The sequence below is a fragment of the Trichoderma aggressivum genome (genome assembly GCF_033847375.1).
Source record: "Trichoderma aggressivum f. europaeum strain CBS 100526 chromosome Unknown scaffold_003, whole genome shotgun sequence".
Lineage (NCBI taxonomy): Eukaryota > Fungi > Ascomycota > Sordariomycetes > Hypocreales > Hypocreaceae > Trichoderma > Trichoderma aggressivum.
Genome location: NW_026946369.1, coordinates 464,031 through 484,766, shown reverse-complemented (window position 1 = coordinate 484,766; position 20,736 = coordinate 464,031). Strand labels below are relative to the sequence as shown.

The 20,736-nt window shown below is 54.1% G+C and overlaps 7 protein-coding genes across 7 annotated transcripts; 3 read left to right on the top strand and 4 right to left on the bottom strand.

Moving 5' to 3' along the window:
• Positions 1–1,113: 1,113 nt before the first annotated feature.
• Triagg1_1270 (uncharacterized protein) lies at positions 1,114–3,272 on the bottom strand (the record flags this gene model as incomplete). Its single annotated transcript, XM_062895322.1, has 2 exons — positions 1,114–2,098; positions 2,161–3,272. The coding sequence occupies 2 exons, from the start codon at positions 3,270–3,272 to the stop codon at positions 1,114–1,116; spliced, it is 2,097 nt and encodes a 698-aa protein (XP_062759609.1).
• Positions 3,273–5,539: 2,267 nt separating this feature from the next.
• On the top strand, positions 5,540–6,094 carry Triagg1_1269 (uncharacterized protein; the record flags this gene model as incomplete). The annotated part of the gene is made up of 1 exon (XM_062895320.1): positions 5,540–6,094. The coding sequence occupies one exon, from the start codon at positions 5,540–5,542 to the stop codon at positions 6,092–6,094; it is 555 nt and encodes a 184-aa protein (XP_062759608.1).
• A 717-nt stretch (positions 6,095–6,811) lies between these two features.
• Positions 6,812–7,961, top strand: Triagg1_1268 (uncharacterized protein; the record flags this gene model as incomplete). The annotated part of the gene is made up of 2 exons (XM_062895319.1): positions 6,812–7,245; positions 7,313–7,961. 2 exons carry the CDS (start codon positions 6,812–6,814, stop codon positions 7,959–7,961), a joined length of 1,083 nt encoding a protein of 360 aa, XP_062759607.1.
• A 1,349-nt stretch (positions 7,962–9,310) lies between these two features.
• Positions 9,311–10,354, top strand: Triagg1_1267 (uncharacterized protein; the record flags this gene model as incomplete). Its single annotated transcript, XM_062895318.1, has 1 exon — positions 9,311–10,354. One exon carries the CDS (start codon positions 9,311–9,313, stop codon positions 10,352–10,354), a length of 1,044 nt encoding a protein of 347 aa, XP_062759606.1.
• A 770-nt stretch (positions 10,355–11,124) lies between these two features.
• Positions 11,125–14,241, bottom strand: Triagg1_1266 (uncharacterized protein; the record flags this gene model as incomplete). The annotated part of the gene is made up of 1 exon (XM_062895317.1): positions 11,125–14,241. One exon carries the CDS (start codon positions 14,239–14,241, stop codon positions 11,125–11,127), a length of 3,117 nt encoding a protein of 1,038 aa, XP_062759605.1.
• Positions 14,242–17,069: 2,828 nt separating this feature from the next.
• Triagg1_1265 (uncharacterized protein) lies at positions 17,070–18,164 on the bottom strand (the record flags this gene model as incomplete). The annotated part of the gene is made up of 1 exon (XM_062895316.1): positions 17,070–18,164. The coding sequence occupies one exon, from the start codon at positions 18,162–18,164 to the stop codon at positions 17,070–17,072; it is 1,095 nt and encodes a 364-aa protein (XP_062759604.1).
• A 1,270-nt stretch (positions 18,165–19,434) lies between these two features.
• Triagg1_1264 (uncharacterized protein) lies at positions 19,435–20,409 on the bottom strand (the record flags this gene model as incomplete). Its single annotated transcript, XM_062895315.1, has 4 exons — positions 19,435–19,973; positions 20,053–20,165; positions 20,246–20,317; positions 20,396–20,409. 4 exons carry the CDS (start codon positions 20,407–20,409, stop codon positions 19,435–19,437), a joined length of 738 nt encoding a protein of 245 aa, XP_062759603.1.
• Positions 20,410–20,736: the final 327 nt, after the last annotated feature.

Sequence of the window (20,736 nt, the reverse complement as noted above, 5' to 3'; positions counted from 1 at the left end):
CACTTCCTCCACTGAATAAACGCCCCTTGCCCACAAGAGGCTGTTACTACCTACGAGTATATTACCCTTTCGCGTAGCTGGGTAGGGATATACCTTTTCCCAACGTCGTACTCGGGCGCTGATCCCTTTACCTATTTACCACACCCCCCCTCCCTCCCTCACGAAGAAGAAAGAAGAGGAAAAGCGGTCGTGCCAAGGCGCCAAGGCGCCTGAAAGAAAAGCTTCGCTCTCTTCTCCCCGAATACAATGAGGGTTGCGCTGCCCATTCGTTCGCCAATAGGTACCCGTCTCCCACGATACTACCGCACTTGGCATCATGTAAAACTGCAACCCAAGACTAAGCCACCATAAAATGACCATCTAATAGCTTAGAAAAGAGGGCGAGTAATGCATTACTAGTCTTGTGAAACCATGAAAAGGAAAAAAGAATTCGTTAAATTAATACAATCAACAAAAACCACAAACATAGCTATCCCGTTCCCAACCCCCGTTGCAAAAAAAAAATGAAAATGTCCCTGTTGCATAGCTCGTCTATATGTTTCTTCGCGGCGCCACTAATCGAAAAATCCCCCAAGTTTGTTTTCCGTTTCCTGAACCGCTCGCTCCCTTAAAACAAAAAAGAAAAAAGAAATTCCCATATCTGCATGTCTATGTCTTTGTCAAACCTGCTCTTGCATGACTATGACTGACGAACACTAAAAGATTGCTTCATAAGAAAAGAAAAAAAGTTCGACGCTTGTCCAACAACCACCGTAGAATTAGGTCGGAAGGCCCAGAGCCAAGTCAAATGCCAAACAATGCCCATTCTATCGCATCTGTACGCCCAAAATAGTCTATTCACCGAGTGGTGCGGCCGATATAGAAAGCCAGTCGTAAAAGAAGACGATGTTGGATGGAAAGGCCAAGACAGGCGTAATGCACGCTGATCAATTCACCTCACCGTCCGTCCATTGCCGTGATGGAAACAGCAAAATGACATATAATAATTGCAAAGAAAAAAAAACACAAGGCCGATGGTGTGCGTCAATCCCGTAATACCGGCGGGCGACGTGACGTCCAATGGTCCCACAGCTGAGCATGGTCCCTGGAGTCGGTCCGGATGCATATATTAGTTTAAAAGATGTTGCCGCCGATGCCGGTATTGGCACTGTTCAACATGTCGATGCCCTCCACCTCTGCGCCAAAGTCCATGATGAGAATCTTGGGATCCTGTCCGGTACTGACAATGCGTCTATAGTCGCTCTTTGCGCTAAGGACCCAGCTGGCATGCCATCGAGGGAAGTCGAGCAATTGACGGCCCGTCTCCATGTCCCAGACCTTGATGTCCGTATCATAGCTGCCGCTGACCAGACGCCCGCTCACGCTATCAATGTGCAAGCTGCGTACGAGGTTCTCGTGCGCACGCATCTCGCGGACACACTCGCCCGTGTTGGCATCCCAGATGCGAATCACCTTGTCGTTGCCTGCCGACGCGACGTATCGACCGTCCTCGGAGAACTGAGAGCAAGCCAGGCCCTTGGTGTGGCCGACGAACTCGCGAATGTTTCTTCCAGTGTCAATGTTCCACAGCTTGACCCGGAAGTCTCCAGAGCATGACACGATCGTGTTTCCACGCATCTGGACGGCATTGACGGGGCCGGTGTGGCCGCGAAGCTGACGGAGAAGGTTACCAGTCGCTCGGTCCCAAACACAGATGCTAATGTCTTTGCTGCAGGTCACGATGTGCTTTTCATCAAAGGCCAGGTCGAGAACAGCAGCGGTGTGGTGGGTGAGACGGCGAATAGGACGATAGCCATTGCGCATGTCATACACAATACACGTAGAATCCGATGAGCCAGTCACCATAATCTCCTCGTCGTATTGCAAGCACAAGATAGAAGCCTTGTGGTGCTCGTCGAAGGAAGCCACCTTTGGCATCGAGGGCGACGCCCGATAGCTGTCGGAAAAGTTGACATAATGGGTCGGGTTGCCTTCAGCATCCTCCAGCATCATGGGGTGGTTGACCACCTCGGGAGGTCCGATGACCAGGCGACATTCCAGGGTTTGCATGTCCCAGATTCTGATGGTCTTGTCTCTGGAGCCGGAAATGATTTTATACCTGAGGCAGGGTTAGTACGTACGTCAAATCAAGACAAGGCAAGAGGGAGAGGCGGAACATACTCATCAAATTGCAGACAGTAGATGCTGTCCATGTGTCCGTTAAGGTACATGGGGCGAGCCTTGCCCTCCTTCCACTTCTGAGCCAGCTCAAGTTTGGCACGATAGATCTGCTTCCAATCGTTGGTAGGCACAACTTCGGGAATGCCCAAGCCCGCGCCAGGCTTGACGGGCTCACTGGTGGCATAGGTGGTGGTCATCTCCCGTAGACAAGACTCTCTCCAAATATGCTGGTTGCGGATCACCCCATTCCAGTGTCTAGAGACGGCACTCGCTTTGGCCAGAGCGGCGGCGTCAAGGCAAGCCAAAACATGGATGGCGAGTTCGGACGGCAGCTGCTTGATAAAGTCGACCCTGCTAATGTTGCTATCCTGAGCAAGGACGGATCCGTCATCGCTGAGGCCCGACTCAATAAAAGGCTGGGTGACGACGATGCCGATTCCGCTCTCGCGGTCGTTGCTATCCTCGCTCGACGACTGCAGCCACTGGGTGTGCATAGCTTGTCTGGTATAGTATTCGTTCTGCAGCGCCACTGAGGCCTTTGCGGCAGCGCCGGTATTCATGGGAATATACGGAGGCTCGTCTCCCATTGCGGGAATAGGCATGTGAGGGTTTTGCATCTGCTGTTGCTCGTAGAGGCCATCATCGGTAACATTAAAGCCGTAGAAAGACCTCGACCGGCGAAAGGGCGCGGCGTGGCGAAGGCGGTTCCACGTGTGATGGGCGCTCGTCGGTCTGGCGTGGGAAACAAACTGGTTGTTGAATTCAGAGGGCTCGGCTGTGATGGATGGCCGACGGTGAACCATGCCTTTGAGGGATAAGGAGGCCCGGCGAATCACGCCCTTGATGGTGCCGGCGGTGCTCTGAGCACGAACACGGCGCTTTCGAGAAGGAAGCTCATGCGTGTCTTCCGAATCGTCGATGGCGACGTCGTTCATCTGGCGCGGCGGGTGCGGATCGTCGTGGGAAAAGACGGCATGTTTGTGGTTTCGGAGGAGATTGGAGAGGCTCAGGCTACGCATGCGCTGGTCATGGGATTGGTGGGATGAGGGAGCACCAGTGGCCCGATTGCCAGCAGACGCCCCCATGGTGTAGGACTGGAACTGGTCCGCCATTGTGTCTGTTTGAGCAGAACCTTGGCTTGAAAGGAGTCTTTGTGGTGGTGCAGACAAATCGTACCACTATTCCAAAGCAGCGATTGTAGGCCGTAAACGTTTGGGCTCGTGATGGAAAGATTGGTTCGGATCGTGGCGAGTAAAAGGCAAATTTGTCGAACACGAAAAGGCTCGTCAAAGGATTGCTGATCAACGGGGTCGAAGTGGAAGAGCCTCGGTGGAGTTTCGTCTTGCTCGTCGGCAAAGGAAGGACGACTGACTAGTCTCGAGATGGAGTGCTGAAACACCAGCGGATCCAACAAACGCGAACAACGAATAGACGGTAAAACAAAAAAAGACAAAGACGACACAGTGCCTCCAAGGAGCGAGAATGGAAATATCGACAAGCAAGAAGTGGTTGCGAGAGTTGAAAACTCGGGCTGGAAATCGGAATGCACAAAGATTCAGGGCAAGGCGGTCTTGCTGGTGATGGACGCCACGCGGCGGCTGACAATGCCTCGTGCGTGTCCAGAGGGTCCGGTTTTCGACTTTAGCGGGACTGAAATGAAACACGACGGCTAGGAGGCCACGCAGGATCCTGCTGAGCAGTCGAAGGGGCGGCGAGGAGATGAAAATGAGGACAGAGGGGAAAAGGAGAGTGGTTGAGAGGAAGCGAAGAAACAGTGTTGCGATAGGACGTAAAAAAGCAGTAAGTAGCAGGACCAAAAAAAAAAACAAGGGGACCGATAGCGGTATCTGCTCTGGTTGTCACTAATACGGGCATATTACTGGGCTGTGTTAGTGCATGTACGGCGCAGCCCGCACAGACTTGGAGAGATGGACAGATGCCCACCATTTGCCGGAGACCCTGTAAGGATTGGAAGAAAAAAAATTCTGACGGCACTGAGGCTTGCCCCTGGAGGAGGGATGCCACGACATGGCGTGTAGAGGTACAGGTACCTGATGCTTCATGTTGACTGGATGGCATCGAAGCCACAGCCATCGGAACAAGTCGCAGGTACTAATCCGTAACATCAATCCCTTGAGATCAATGCCCCGGATTTGTTCCACTGACCCTTACTAGCACTAGACTATCTCCAACTACGGAGCAGAGTGGAGAGAAGCATCCGGACTCTGGGGATGCCCCTGATGACCTGTGCATGCTGGTCACGGTCTGGCTCTGGTCAGGCCGCGCCGTCTTCACCTTGACATGGTGAGCACAGTAATAATAATAATATAATAATAATAATAGCACCACACATCATCACATCTCAGTCGTCACCAGGTGAATCAAGTCATTTGCCGGCATCCATCGCAAACAGTCCATGTGTCTGTCTACTAATCAACCACTACGTCGACAACTTCAAAAACGACACGCGTGGAGGCGCAAAACTTTTCAGTCTCGCAGTATCGATGGCGAAAAAGGCACAAGTACAAGTACAAGTACCACTAGCAGCGGCAGCGATCAGGTCCTTCGCAGCACTTGTGCTTTTTAGGTGCGATCTGAAGCGGAGTGGCCGTAAATTACGGGTCGCTACCAAGTCAGCACTTTTGTGTTCCTTTTTTTCTGTTTGCTGGCGAGCCATTGGATTCTCGTCCCTCTCCCGCGGGTCTGCCGGGCATCGCTTTGTCTTGGCCGCTGCAGCTGGGATTGGACGACCGCGATGATCTCCGTGGAGACTGTGCGCTTCTACTTGAGATTTTTGCTAGCTTCAATGTTCAATGTTCTCGAAGCACCATTCGCCGCAGAGCGAGCACAAGAGATTGGCCGCTGCTCCGTTTGTACCTTGCGGTGTGGTGCGATGTGTGTGTGTGCCTGCCAAGACGGCGCCTGGACAAAAAGACAACTGGCCATTGACCCAACAGGCATGTCTCAATAGTGCATGCAGGACGAGTGACAACGGAGATGAGATGAGACGTTAAAAATAGTTGTTTTTATGGGTGTTTCAATATATTCCCACTGCGCTTTGTAATAATGGTCTGCTCGCGGCATTGCAAAATGAAGTCGTGAGACTGAGGTATCACGGCCCTCATCTAACCAGGCGGCTGGAAGATGAATAAGAGACAACTGAGACACTGCCCCTGGACAAGACAACATGAAGGCAGGGATCGTCGTCCCATCCCTGGTGAACCTAACAAAGATACAAAGGAAGAATTGATTCAGCCACGTTTTTTCTCGGCAGTGGAGTTGGGACGACGTGCATCTGCTTCAGGATGACAGCCAACGTACAGCAGGAGGAGGTCACCGCAACGGCTTACTTACATACGCTCAAGACCATGAGTAGCCAATGGCAGCGCAATTGCAGCAGGCCTGGAACTTGGACAATTCACACATCCGCCTAGTTTGGCTCTGCATTGACCTTGACCGAAACAGCTGGACTTTTTCACGATACCGCATCATGGCGCCAGCGCAACTAAGTACTCGCTTCCCCCTTGCATACCGCCTCTTCTTTCTCTTCCTAGAGCCCATTTCCGCTCTAGTCGGGGTCTTTTACACCCATTTCCGCCAGCAGCGCTATCTCGAGCTCCTGGACAGGGCGACGGCACCTGCGCAGGTCTCGCGGGGCACGTCCGTGGCCATGTCCCAGCTTGCAAACATGTACTTTTTCTTCGCCATCAACGAGGCGCTTGTGCTCCGGTCTACCCGGGATCTGCGCGTGTGGCGGACCGTTGTGCTGGTGCTCTTGGTTGCAGACTTTGGACACTTGTACTCGATGAAGGAATTGGGCCCTGAGATCTACTACAATATCACGGGTTGGAACGCTGGCGATATTGGCAACGTGCCTTGGGTTTACGCGGGGGCGACGCTGAGGTTGTGTTTCCTGGCAGGGGTTGGGCTGTGAGGACGGCCGATGAGACCCGAGAAGAGAGGCTATAGAGGCACAGTTTTACGACAGAGGCATCAGGTGTTGGAGTAGCTACCGAAAGGAGGATGCAGGCGCCAAGAGAGATTTCAATATCTTGACAACATGATCCAAGCACTGGATTCGGAATCCGGCCCCGAATCGCATCGAGCTTGAAACCACAAGAGCTCTCACGAGGTGAACAACTCGGCACTCATTCGGCATCGATTGGCCCGCTGGTCGTGTCGTCTGCTTAAGTCATCCACGGCAATCGGCTTATCGCGAGCTCTCTTTGGTGGAACAATCGGGCAGCCGCCGGATTATCTCGCGGTATCGGCGACGGAAATGGGCTAGATACGCCTCTTCGCCTCTAAGGGTGGGGGTTTGTGAGGGTCTAGAGGCTCCTCATCCGCAAAGATTCAGAGACTATCTCGTCACTGCTTGTGCGCGGAGAAGGCCTGAGAATGGCGCGGGTAAAGTGAAGCAGTGGCTGCCCCTCCTATGATGATGGTGGGGTAGACAAGAGGCAGAACGATGACCCGAGAATTGGGCAATTATAACCGCCAGCGTCTCCCCCTCACCAGCGACTGATTCCTCTGGTTGTTCTCTTTCTTTTTCTTTCCTGTAATCAGCTTCCCGTTCATCAAGGTTGCTTTTATACCGTCCCGACAGACCCATTACAGCTCCCCCGCCCATACAACAAGAAAAGAGCTCAAGATGGCAGTTCCTGACAAGTTCACCGGCTTCCAGTCCCCCAGCGCTGGCAAGTGGCTCGAGTTTGAGAAGGGCTCGTGGGATCCCAGACCCTTTGGCGACTATGATGTCGACATCAAGACAGAATGCTGCGGTGTCTGTGCCAGTGATCGCCACACCATCAGCGGCGATTGGGGCGACTGCCCTTACCCTCTGGCCGTGGGACACGAAGTCGTCGGCAAGGTCATCCGCGTCGGCCCCAAGGTGACGCTGGCCAAGGTCGGCCAGAGAGTCGGTGTTGGCGCGCAGGTGTACTCTTGCTTGGAGTGCCGCCAGTGCAAGAACGAGAACGAGACGTACTGCAAGCACCAGATCGATGCCTACGGCGCCCCGTACCTCGACACCGGCTTCACAACCCAGGGAGGCTATTCTTCTCATTCTAGAATCCACGAGTACTGGTGAGTGGCTGTCAGAACCTTGATCTCAACTTGACGGCCTAGAGGGCTGACCTGAATGATGACGTAGGACATACCCTATCCCCGAAGCTCTGGAGAGCGCCGACGCCGCCCCCATGCTGTGCGCCGGCATCACCGTCTTCAGCCCCTTGAAGCGCTTCGGTGCCGGCCCTGGCAAGAAGGTCGGTGTCGTGGGTATTGGCGGCCTGGGCCACTACGGCATCATGTTTGCCAAGGCCCTGGGTGCCGAGACCTGGGCCATCTCCCGAACCCGAGCCAAGGAGGCTGACGCCCGCAAGATGGGAGCTGATGGCTTCCTTGCAACATCAGAGAAGGACTGGACCAAGGGACACGAGATGACGTTTGATCTCATCATCAACACTGCCAACTCCTTCGAGGGCTTTGCTCTGGGTGAATACCTTAGCCTGCTCGACGTCCACGGCCGATGGAACTCTGTCGGTCTCCCCGGTGGTGAGGGTGTCTCCGTTCGAAACCAAGACTTCCTCGGAAACGGCTGCTTCATAGGCAGCTCACATCTGGGCAGCCGTAAGGAGATGCTGGAGATGTTGGACCTGGCAGCATCCAAGGGCATTCACTCTTGGGTAGAGAAGATTCCCATCTCCAAAGAAGGTCTGCAGCAGGCTATGAACAGACTGGCAGACTCGAGCGTGCGATACAGATCATGCATGGTCAACTATGAGGAGGCTTTCGGCGCTTAATGTGGTGAATAGGATATGTGTATAAAACAAAAAAGTTAAGAAAGGAAGATGAAAAAAAATAGAAATAAAAACCACCTGACGTTGGAATATACCGCATTCTTCTTGCCACTAATACCCGTGGGTGAAGTCGTGATAGAACCTTGATGGACAGACGAGTCTCCACTTGTCTCTACCATGAGCAGAGACGCCGAGGCCGAGGCCGGCAACAGCCCTTCTATTAGTAAGTTGTGCCTGATGACTGAGAAAACAGCTTTGTAACCCATCAATCGCCATTTCACATAATCACCTTGAACCGAGCATCAATGACGCCACCAACAAACGCCAGGGTCAGGCTATTACTGCCACATCCGGCTCGGCCAAAGCCAGCCCGGCTTACCCAAGCAGCCTCATTTTACCACTCGCGCCCTCGAATCACGACCACAACTAACGATTTAAGCTTAATCCCCCAACTAAACCTCATCCATCTCGCCGAAACAAACGTTTGAAATACGAGTACTTCTTCCCTCCCCACAAGTCTAGCAAAAAACAAAGCTGAATATCGGTTTCTCGCAAATGTTCGGGCTCGCGTGAGTCACGCTGAAAAATCTCCTTTCTGAGATGGCCGGCTCAGAAGAAGGCAAAAAAGAAACTTGCCCTATCAGGCAATTATGCCCTTTAGCTTCTCTCTCCTCCCGGGGCGAATACGTGTAAAAACGCCCGGCGAGACGGATTAGGTCAGGTTTGCGGGGCCTGGGTTAAGCTGCAATTGCTAACAGCCTGCGCGTAACGTGTTGGAGCTTTTAACATTGTTTGCCTTGATTCAATTGTTTTATTGATTGAGATGACGCCCTTCCCAAGCCGTTGTAGCCGAGTTCCGTTTGGTTTAGAGTACACCTTTCGTCAAAGAGAACTCTAGAACCGTTCGAATCACAACTAGAAGCTAAGCGATATACGAAACAAGTGTGGAGAAGATAAAAATAAAGAAGAAGAAATGGCTCAAGTTTAGATAGTGCTGTGACATTTTCCGAATTTGTCTCTTGTCAGCAAAGACGTGCCCCCGACGATAGGAGCTGCGAGATGACTGGTCCCGCCGTTACATGGGGGTTTGGTTTGGGGTTTGTTTACTTTGGAAGAGGGAGGGGGGATGGGATAAATAGACGGCGGGCTGCTGCTTTTGATGACTTTGGCCTCGTTGGGGGAGTGGGAGGAGTAGACAGAAAAATAAATTCAATAAAAAAACATTTCTTCTTTGAAATCGAATCGAATAATTCACATAACCATTGTCATCATCGTTGTTCATCTTGAGTTACCCTGCCTCATATCCGCCAAAATGTAAGTTTCCATCACCGCCAACGTTCTCATCAACAAAAATGCCAACGAACCACACAAAAAATCCCAGGTCTCCCGCACCCTCTCCGTCACCTCCTCCCCCCTTCCCCTCCGTCCCCATCTCCGTCTCTCTCACCCTCCGCTACACCCGCCCCGCCTCCCGCTCCGAAATCACCGCCGTCGGCATCTCCCCCTCGTCCACCGTCGCCTACGCAATCTTCCCCGGCGCCCAGGCCGACCAGCCCTGGATCGACACCTTCGACCTGGCCACCCAGCGCGGCTACTCCAAGATCATCGGCCCCGTCGCGAGCTTCTCGCCCTCGCTGCACTCGTCCCCCCTGCGCGTCGGCAAGCCCTCGGCCTCGGCCTTGGCGTCGTCCTCGTCCGCTCCGCCGTTCCCCCGCATCGCCACTCTCTCGTCGACGCTGTCTCTCATGGTCCGCGACTTCGCCTCGGGAAAGACCGTCCTCGAGCTGAAAGAGGTCTCTGCTCCCATTGCCTGGTCGCCCGACGGCCGCGCCATCGCCGCCGCCGAGCCCCGGAACCGCATCGGTCTGTGGGACGTCCGCACGGGGACCCGCATCGGCCGCGTGCCCGGCCACATCGACACCGTGACCCACGTCGCCTTCACCCCTGGCTCGGCCCTCGTCAGTCTCTCCCGCGACGGCACTCTCCGCGTGACGGACCCTCGCGCCAGCAAGACGCTCTACAAGCTCGAGATGGAGACGTCCAAGAACCCGCGCGCCCTGGCCGTCTCCCCCGACGGCACCACCATCGTCTCCGTCTGGGGCTCCGTCGTGCACATCTGGATGCCGCAGCACGGCCAATTGACCTCGTACAGCCTCTCCAGCACGCGGCCCTGCGAGGGCTGGCCCCTGAGCATCTCCCCCGACTGCCGCTACATTGCGAGCTGGACCGAGCAAGGCTTCGACATCATGGACGTGGCTTCTGGCGCCGTGGTGTGCACCCGGGACGGTGGGCCGCTGGTCACGTCTGCTGATTTCTCTACGGATGGAAGCGTTTTGGTCCTTGGAAGGATCAGCGGCGACGTCGAGGTTTGGGATGTTGCTGATAAGCGAGCGTAGGGTTTGTAAATGGACTGTATATAGATGTATAAGTAGGTGCTGCTTGAAAGGATACTGCATGGTTTCGAAGGCGTAGAGAGAAAGGGGTGTCGTTTTGGGAGTGGGTTTTGTTTCTTTTCTTCACGGTTAGTTGGTGTCGTCTTTTGTTGTTTTGGGTTGTATATTAGTGTTCAGCATATGTATGAGCCTGTTTAGTCACTTCATAGTCATGTTTGAACTAGCTTTTGTGTTGTATATCAGTTAGATATATAGCGAGGTCATGGTGGTTTTTAGCGGTGGGAGAGGGAGGCATTTTGATACCCTTTTGTTTCATCTCATGCGAGGTTATAGGCACTTGTTATAACTCACCATTCATTCTGTGTTCCAGTTTTGCAATTCATCATTGTTGAAAGAGTGGTATTATATATTCAAGTTTGGTATATAGTTGTACTAGCAATATCTTCATTGGGGTATTCTTTTCGTGTCCTTCGTGGCCTGAATCTACCAGGATCCAAACTGTCTGTAAGAAATATGCCAGGCCATGTTAAAAGGAATGTTGTGACGCCAAGCACTCACATCCGTTTTCCTTACCCTCCCTCATCAGAGCCTCAATCTCACATAACAATGCCGCTTGCATTCCAGTGAAACACCAACACATTACACCCACTTATAAAAGCCTTCATCTTCCAGCTCACGCCCTGACCTCCCGTTGTGTTTTCTTTGCAGGTAGACGCATTTTCCACTCAACATGGATATCGCTTCACATCTCTGGACTCGCAAAGATCGACCCATCAGGCAACCCAGCCCAACGTTTCCAGCATGCCACGAGCTTCGGAAGGCGGTAAACTAGCAACGCCTAATTGTCGGACTTGGGTGCCGCGTCTTAGCCGTTGTAGTCCAACCGCAAGTTTCCAGCCCTCGGTCTCCTCAACAATAAAGAGGTAACTTTTGGCTTCTTGGTCGCGAAGTGTCGCTCGAAGGACATGTAGGCCCTTGGATTTCCACTCCCCAGTCTGTCCCGTCGATGATGGAATGTTGGTGTTCTTAAACGTACGGTCGCAGAGGCCAAGACGACAACACTCTCTACAAGCGTGAAGCATCTCCGATAGGTACAGATCAGCCTCAGTGCCCGTAAAAGCGGCGGGCCCATCCCGATCTGAGCGGCTTCTGCCAGCCATTTTGTGAAGGAAACCGGAACCTTTACTAGCGGTAGATCCGGCTGATGGCGGCGGTGCAGTCAAGCAATGTGGCAGGCACCACACCTCGACAAGTTTGAGTGTCCAGGCCTTGACGTCCCACTCGCGCTGGGGGACTCCGCGAACGTCGTCATCGATGAAGAGTCCCTCGGTTGTGATTCGAAGAACCAGGCCGTCTGTCACCGTGCCAACTCCTGATATGAGCTGGCTGGATGGTGTCTTTGTGAATTGGTTCCCGAAGAGATACACGGATTGGATCACAACCTTGTCAGGATCATTAGTCGTGTAGGGAGATCGTATCGAAGGCGGTGGCGTCGTTCGAGCTGTTGTCTGAGAGGCCGCCCATGATGCGTCAGATCCCGTAAGAGATGACGTCGACTTCCTATGTCTCGGCTTGTTGGGGGGTGTCTGGTCGTATGGTGGTGGTTGTTGGTGTTGCTGGTGTTGCTGGTGTGGCGGTTGCGGTGGTGGCTTGCTTGGTTGGTCGTATGGCCGGTAAGAGTACGTCTCCGACTCTACATAGCTGCTATTGCTACTAACATATGACTTCGGAGTGGGCATTGATCGTCTTGCCGAAGGGTCTGATCTCCTTGAAGCAGACGAAGGAGCCTCGGACGGAGCAGCAGCGGGAGGTGGCCGCTTTGTAGGGCTCTCGCCCCTGTCGAATCTTTCGTGTCTCTCCGATCTCTCTGTCCGTTCTGTCTGTTCTGTCCGTTCTGTTCGGTCGCTTTCGTCAGACATCCTAGAGGTCGCCGAAGAGACCACGGAGGGGGATGAGGTCGATGGAGGAGGGGGTGCAGGAGGTCGGCCGTTGGGCCACATGGCCGTCTTCTCACCGACGCTGGAGTATGCATAGGTGGTGCTGCCGACTCGGCTTGCTCGAAAGTCGGGCATGGCAGCCTTTGCTTCGGCAGCTGCCTTGGCCTCTGCGGCAGCTTTAGCCTCAGCTGCAGCTCTCGCCTCGACTGCGGCTCTAGCATCAGCGATGATCTTGGCTTCTGTCGCGGCTTTGGCCTCCGCAGCCGCCTTGGCTTCTGCTGCCGCTCTCTTTTCAGCCGCTGCTTTGGCTTCAGCTTCTCTCCTTCGCTGCTCTTCCCTTTGCCTCGCCTCTCTTTCTCTTGCCTCTCTCTCCTTCGCCTCCCTTTCTCTGGCTTCCAGCACCTTGGCTTCTCTCTCTATCGCTTCCCTCTCTCTCGCTTCTCTTTCCCGTTGCCTAGCCAGTTCTAGTTCTTCTTGTTTGCGCCTCCTCTCTGCCTCATGCCTCTCTACCTCCTCTCTCGCCTGCTGTTCAATCTCTTTTTGAAGTTTCTCCTTCTCGCGCTCCTGCCGTTCCTTTGCCTCCTTGGCACGCAGTTCAAGCAACTTTCTGGCAGCTGTTTCGCGACGCCTTTGCTCTGCTTCTTTGAGCCTTCTGTCTTCTTCTTTCTTCCTCATTTCTTCGCGTGCCTTCTCCCACGTTCCTTTCGGTGTCTCATTCTTCTCGGCCTTCTTCATTTCCGGCTGAGGAGCAGGATTCTGGTCGGGCTTCGGCTCAGGAGGCGGTGGTTGTTGCTTGGCCTCAGTAGACACAGAAGCGTCTGGCTTGAGAGGCGTTTGCTTGTCCAGTCGGGGATCTGGTCGAAATGGAGGGATAGGCGCCAGGTCTGGCATGCGTGGCAGCTTAGACGCCGCCTTAGGCGTTGCTGTCATCTTCTCTAAACCAGGAGCCGATTTCTTTTCGAAGTCGGGTATTTTTGCTAGCTCAGGCACGCTCTTCTTCCTTTCCGGGGAAACGGGAGGCTTTGATTCTGCTGGCGGAGGGTACTTCTTTTCTGGCGAGGACATTCGCTTCCTCTCAAGTTCTGGGGAATCTCTCCCAAACACTGGAGACATCTTTTCAAAGCCAGGCTGCTTCAGCTCAGATTTCAGAGGTGCCTTTTCAGGTTCTGGCACTGGGTTCTTCTCTTCTGCAGGCGGCACCTTCTTCTTCTTTTTCTTTGGCTTCTCTACTTCAGGAGCCGGCTTTTCCTCCGATGGCGCAGGCTGGCGTTGGCGTTGCTTCTCGGTGTCCAGTGGTGACTTGGGGGTTGGAGGTGGTGGGCCTTTTTGAGATGGTGAGCGGTGGGAAGGCGACGAGGCCGGCTCAGATCCATGCTTAGGCGGCCGCGGTGTCTCTTCGGGATGGGCATCCGCACTCTTCCAGGTTCCCTGGGATCGATCATGGCGCGGAGGAGGAGGCGCGCCATCAGTAGAGCGGCCGTGAGGAGGAGGGGGAGGAGGCGGCGCATTGGGGTCTGCTCGCCCTCCCGAGTTTGGGCCTCCGAAGCCACCATTTGCGCCGTGAGGCCCATGTCCGTTACCGAATCCTCCACCTCGGCCTTTATCGCCCGAGCTGGACGCAGGTGCCGGACCACCAGTCTGCATACGACCCAGGGCCCAGGCGCCAATGCCAACCCCCAACAAGAGCGTGGTTAAGCCCGTACCTCCTATGCTGGAGCCATTAACCCACAGCTTCACGGCCGGTGCCACGGCTTGGAACAGGGCAACACATATCAGCGCAGAGGCAAAGCCTGCCACGAAACTATTGACGTTCGGCTGCAGCGATGGCAGGTACAGAAAGCCAGAGCCTGACGAGTGCTGGGGAATGACGAATATGTCGTAGTTGCCGGGAGGCAGACCCGACGACGGCTTGGGCACCTCGCCATGCGGCGGAGGTGGTGGCGGCGCAGTCATGCCTGTCGATTAAATTTCCTCGGTCAAGATGTAGCTCGATGGGACGCTGCGTGGTAAAGAGTTCTGCGTAGATGCTGAAATGTCCAAAGTTGCAAATGGCCTTTGGTCTATGAGCGCATCGAGAAAGCCATGGGAAACCGTGGTGAAAACTATTTCGCGACCGGAAACAGGAAACAAACGAAACCTAGCCGACATGTTAGATCCAAACTCGTCGCCACTGCCACAATGCCGTCGCGGGTGAAGCAATTCGTGAATTTTGCGACAGGCAACGAGCCCCTCTGCCCAGCCATTGGGGAAAAGGGGCCAAAGAGCCTGGTGAGATGAAGGGAAGCATCTCAGCGCTCTTTTGGGGGGGTCCTAGCGGGATTCAACTAACCAAGACAACAAACACCACAGAGAAACAAACGCCGGGCTCCAGATGACAAAAAAACACGCCGCACAGCCGTCTGGCTCTCCAATTAAGCAAATGCGGGATCGAGTCGTCGCGTGTACTTGACGAGATCGAGCAGGAGGCGTAGCCTCGACATGGGGGCAGGCGAAATTAAATTTGAATTGAGGTTTTGGTGGCCACGAGCAAGTGGGGTGGGCAAAACGGATTAAAAGAGCTCCAGTGCTGTGATCTGCCGTGAGCGAGCACGAGAAAACCCAGCCTGGCGGATTGTTTACCTGGAACTGGAGCAACGACGAGAGATAGCGGCCGACCAGGGCTCAATCCAACCCAATGAATGCTAACAGCTGTCTGGCCAATATGTTGGATGGACCCCGTCCAGGGTTTGGGAGGGGCGGAAAGAAGAAAAGACAGCGGCTGGGAGAAGGTCTGCTTTAGTGGCTGGACGGCCCGGGGAAAACGTCACAGAGGCGCGCTAGGGGCCTGTGGGAGCTGGGTTGGCAGCTGGAGGGTGCTGCAGCCGCTAAACGAGGTGCGCTATCAATCCCAACCTTGAATCCATCCATGCTTCACGGCTCTCGACTCTCGTCATCATTATTCTTCGTTGATGTTGTCAACAAATCCATGGATGTCCACAAGAAGCTTCCCCGGTCACTATACGAAACCATTCAAAGAGAGGCCGAAGAAGAACCGCCCACAGAGCGAAAAGACAACGCGAGGCACCTCTTTCCCGTACGCGCCGTCTCTCTCCTCCTGCTCTTTGGGATGGACGTTTCATGAGCTTCTGCTGCCCATCAGCATCCACCACCAGCCCCTCTTCCCAGCCATGGATTTCTGTCCCGCTTCAACCTGCATCTGCCTACATGTATGTACTCCATATCCTCGCCTACAGGACAGCATCTCACGCGTCCGCGTAACGCCTCTGTCCATTCACAAAGCCCAATTGCCGTCGCGACGTCGCTTCGCGGGAGCCAGAGCCAGAGCCCCGGTTCGCAAGTGTCCTTTTTTCCCAATCACGACTCCCTCGCTACCGCCAGGGCCTGCTTCCCTGGCCGTTGCAGAGTTCCCCACGACACATGGGATCCACTGATAACCCGTTTGACCGGACGAATCGACGAGAACTTGGTCGAAGCACTTTTGTTGATGCCGTGACCCATAGAGTCTGTACGGAGTACCGCTGCCGCCTTTTTCATGTGAAGTTGACGTGTCCAATGCGTTGCTCGCAGGCAGCCGAAGTGCATACATGCAGAGCCATCAAGGCCAGGTCGGCATGTCACTGGCAGCGGCTGGTTCCTTGGAGATAGCGGCGGGCCAGACTCGGAGTTGGAAAAAAATAGTAGCGCTGTTGCCCAGCAACTACAGCTGATCCTGTCTTTGCCACTCTAACAAGTGACGTATTGATGCTAGCAGACACCGCAGCCGTTAGCGTGGCAGTTGTAGGCTTTCAAGTTTTGACAGCGTTGGAGGTTGGTTGATTCCTTCGATGCTTAGCTATCCTGACTCTTCCAGCCTCCAACGTGCCCCCAGTTTCGAAGCCTCGAAATGGTGTCGTCAGGTGTTCTAGACCGTTGGCCATGGCTCACTGATTGCCGCCCCCGGCAGTTGGATGAATGATTGATTCGTGCAAGGACGCTCCCACGTCTCATCCAAGTACATGGCTGGCTGGATGGTATCACCGTGCCAAGCGCATGTAGGCACTCATCACAGAGCCAGAGCGAATGATAGACCAAGTCTTACGAGATGGAATCCTGGGTGGCGGTGTGATGGCATATTTTTGGTTCACGTGCTGGACTGACCAGCCACTCCGTGACTGTGATAGCACGAGTCGACCTGTCTAAAAAGGACTGGCTGGGACTAACCTGAAGTCCATGTGCCAGACTCGGGGCTCAACAAAACGGCCGACTAGACGTGGCCGTATTCGTATTGGTGATATTGCCTCGATGTTCAACACATGCGCACAACAACCAAAATTACCAACTTCAAACTCCAAAGAAAAAAAAAGTTTCACATTGGCCTATCTATTTCAGCAACGCGTCTCATGATAGTAACGGTATTGCGTAAATTGCCATTTATCGTTACAGCTGATATCATAGCGATTGACCGTGTTAACCCCAATGCCAATGCCAAAAACAGGTTGCCGCCCCGAAGCCTCAAGCCCTCCTCCGACGGATCAAATAAAAAAAAAAATACATGATGCATGATGGTGAATGTTTTTCAACGTCTCGCTCGCTCGCTCCGTATGTCGTGTCTTCCCGCATTAAAAAAGCAATAATCAAGAAAAGGAGGTTTATGCCGGCTTCCCACCCAAAGAAAGAATCACAATCACCAACTCCCATACCCAAGCCAAAATATTAAACAACGTCTGGGCAACCCAAAGCCAGTAAGCCAAAACTCTCATTGCCAGCAGCAATGCTTCAAAAGGAGCCATCGTGGCAATGAGTCACATCTTCTTAATACGCCTGTTAGCGACCCTGACTTTGCCATTGACCCGATCGACGTCCTCGTCGAGCGAGTCCAACAGCTCCGTCTGTCGCTCCACCTCCTCGTTGATTTGAATGCCCATCTCTTTCTGCCTCCGTATGATTGCGGCGAGCTGGTCGATTGCCTGGTCTTGGGCGTGCATCTCCTGCTTCTGTAGCAGCAGCACGCCCTGGTTGTCGAGCTCCCTCGTTCGGTCTGTTTCGGGCAATGGAGCGCCCAGTACCCGACTCGACGTCGCGGGTTTGACTCCCCCGAAGAGGTTCGCTCTGTTGGAAGAGGACGCATGCACTTGGGGCAGGCTACCGCCTCGGCTAGGGGTCATCACCGACGAGCCAGGCATCGTGCTGGCAAGCTTATCCAGACCATCTCGCTCCATCTTGGCGGCCGAGATGAGGTCGCGTCTTCGCCGTATCTCGCCTTCACCCAGTCTCCCCGACTCCTGCATCCTACGGAGGCCGTCCGAAAGGTTGCTAACCAGCCCGGAGGCTTTGACCAGCACTCTCTTGGCTGCCGCTGCCGCCTCCGCCGCCGCCGTGAAATTACCGCTGTCGGCCGCTCCGTCTCGTTTCGAAAGGGATTGTCTCGCTTCATGCAAACACTGCTTCACTTCCCTGTGAACATCCAGCCAGGCCCCCGGGTCCGCCACTCCTGAAGCTGTGCCAACCATACCTGCCGCCGACACTGTAGAGTTGCTCGTGCTAGAACTCGGCAGATTCAAGAACGTTCTCCAGGCCGACGTGTCTCGCCATCTTCGGTCCGGCGATTCCGCAATCACTCGCAGGTACTTTTCGAGGCCAAGCTGCCGCTCCCGCGTGAGCTCGGGCGAGTTGATGGTCGACCTGAGCCAATGCTTGCCGGGCAGGGGCAACGGCGGTGGAGCGCCAACTTGGCTGACCAAGGCAGTGTGAAGGGCGTCGAATTCGGAATATCGCTTCTGGACGATGAAGGAGCGCAGCGGTAGGCGAAGGCTGATGTTGTATAGCGTGTAGGGCTTCGATGAGCCTTCGTCAGAGACGCTCGTCGACGGTATCGCAATCTCGGGCGGTGGCGCCATGGCTCTTGTCGTTTCAAGGATCCGGCGACTTTTCCTGGTCTGCCTTGATGCTAGGCCGGGGGTGGTTCAGGTGATGGTGCTTTCTTTAGAGAATGAAGAGACAAGTTTTCTCTCTCTCTCTCCCCTTGTTATAGTCAGCGTGCCGAGAACTATGTCGTGGCAGCTTGTGATTAGAGTTTTGTGTACGGAGTAGTAAGGATTGATGACGATGCAAGTGTCGGGACAAGGAGTGACGGCTCTGTGCCAGTACAAGTACTTTACGCATACGCGCACAAAGTGTGTGCTAAATGCACGGAACATGTATGGATCTTTGGGGACTTTCAGTGGAACCAGCCCAGCTTTTAGTGCTTGCCAGCTGACGGCAGCCCCCGTAATACCGCTCAATCTGTCTCTGCTCAGGGCGAGCACTAACCGGTGGATACGCGACCCCTGCCTAGCAGCCGTGGGAAGTTTAATTGACGGCCTGCCTGGTGTCTCTCCTACTTTACGCTGTCCGAGTACGAGTGTTAGCTGGAGATGCAACCGAGTACGTCTGTGCAATATCGGACATCAGATGAGAGAGACGAAAAAGGCCCTGAATGCGGCGTATCGCGAAATCAAAAAGATGCGTGAAATTCCATAGCCCTAGGGCTAAGCATCATTCGGGACAAGTGCCCCCCGGATGGCGATGGCAACGCTGGAATGCTACTGGATACCGGGTAAGGACCACGTGCAGCTTCATGGCCAGGCACGGAGTCGGCATGCCACGAATCTCGCTGTACCTTGCCGATGCAATGTGTCGCGTGCTTGTTGGCAGACCACATGCAATCTCTGCCGAACGTGAGCGGAAAGGGACGAGAATCCCTTTGCGAGTGCGGCTGTGGATACGGCGTCGCAGCTGGTGGCCGTGGTGCACTTGACCGCTTCTATAATTGGACATTCTCGGCGCTTCGTGGTTGAAGGATCCGAGGGTATGTTCCTTAGCTGACTGTGCTTTGATCCGGGCAAATAAGAATAACATCAACCAACACAAAGACGTATTAATAGTAGTATTGTCCAAACAGTTGTGGTACTAGTTTGCTCTATAGGATTCACACCCTAAGTCCTCTAACAAAAAAAAAAAAAAGAAAGGTGTAAATTGCGGCACCCATGAATGCTTCCATCACGCATGAATGGCCATATGCTTTGAATCAACAGCCCCAGTCCTTCCAAATGCTCCTCCCCATCTGCTCCTCTCCCATCCCCTTCTAAGCAATCAAATATCACGGTCCGATAGCTTCGTTTTTTTTTTTTAAAAAGTCTCCTGGTCGTCCATACCCTCAGCCTCGGCTGGGATCTCGAAACCCTCCTCCGTAGAGTACAGGATGTTCTGAATGTGCTTGACCAGGCCGTCCTCTTGCTTCTCAAGTTCGGGGTCCTCCTCCACGGCTTGCTGGATCAGCAATTCAATATCACGAAGCTTGCTAAAGTAAAAGTCTCGTTCGCGCTCCAGGCCGCCCACGCTCTCCTTCAAAGTCGTTATCTCCGCCTGCAGAGCTGCGGTGCCCGGGCCTGGTGCTGCCTTGGCGAGACGAGGGCCAGTGCTTGGGGTGGTGCCGCCAACTCGTCGGGCAGCGGCGCTAGAAACAGCAGCCCTGGGAGCCGGCGCGGAACTGGCCGCGGGCGCACCGCCAGCCTTTCTTCGTGCAACAGCGTCGTAATCGTGGTCGGGGAAGTTGAGGTCCCAGAACTTCTTCGTCCATTGCAGGAACTCTAGGTTATCCTGCATCTTACATTTCACCAACGATTCGACGGGGATGGGCTTATCGACCTGGTGCTTGAGGAACGTGTCTATGTGGGCCGTTAGGACCTGGTCTGCGTGAAAAGGGGGCACCCAATCCAGGGGGGGGATTTGGGCAAAGGCACATACTCTGCAAAACCTTGAAGTTTTGGATGTAGGCGTAATCGCCGCTGACGTTGAACTTGACCTTGGACATAGGCACGTCCATGTATATGCTGTCAAAGACCTGGCAGAGCGCGGCGCTGGAGAAGCTCGTGTCAGCCGTTTGTTTATATCGTAGCGGGGTTGTTCGTCAGGCGGGGTGCCAAAAGAACACACTCACCCAGTTCCGCACTGCTCGACCTTGGTCATGTTGAGCTGAAGGAGGCTGTTCAGCCAATTGAGGAGCTCTTGTCTGTTGTTCTGCGGTCAGCCAGTAGCCCCCATCTTGGCTCCCGAGAGCCTCGGCGCGCGGAGAGAGAAGGCGACATACCTGGATTCACCCATTTTGTCAGGCTATGTGATGCAAATAGAAAGTTAGGGCAACCGAAGGAATAGCTATCGCGACGAGAATGCGAGTTTTCAAAGGAGAGAATATATAAAGGGCAGAGTACAGATGCTGGGTATCGCCTAGAAAAAGGGACTGCAGCAGCCGGTGTCGTGGCGCAGGGCAGCGAAATGAGGATGACAGGAGAAATTTATCCAGCTATTCGTTCGCGTGTTTGGATTGTCAAGGTCGTCCAGAGGCCTGTACTTTGACAGGGTCGGCCAATCAACGGTGGCGGGGTCGCTCGGAGAAACAGCTAGGGAGATAGCCGCTAATCTACCGCTTTT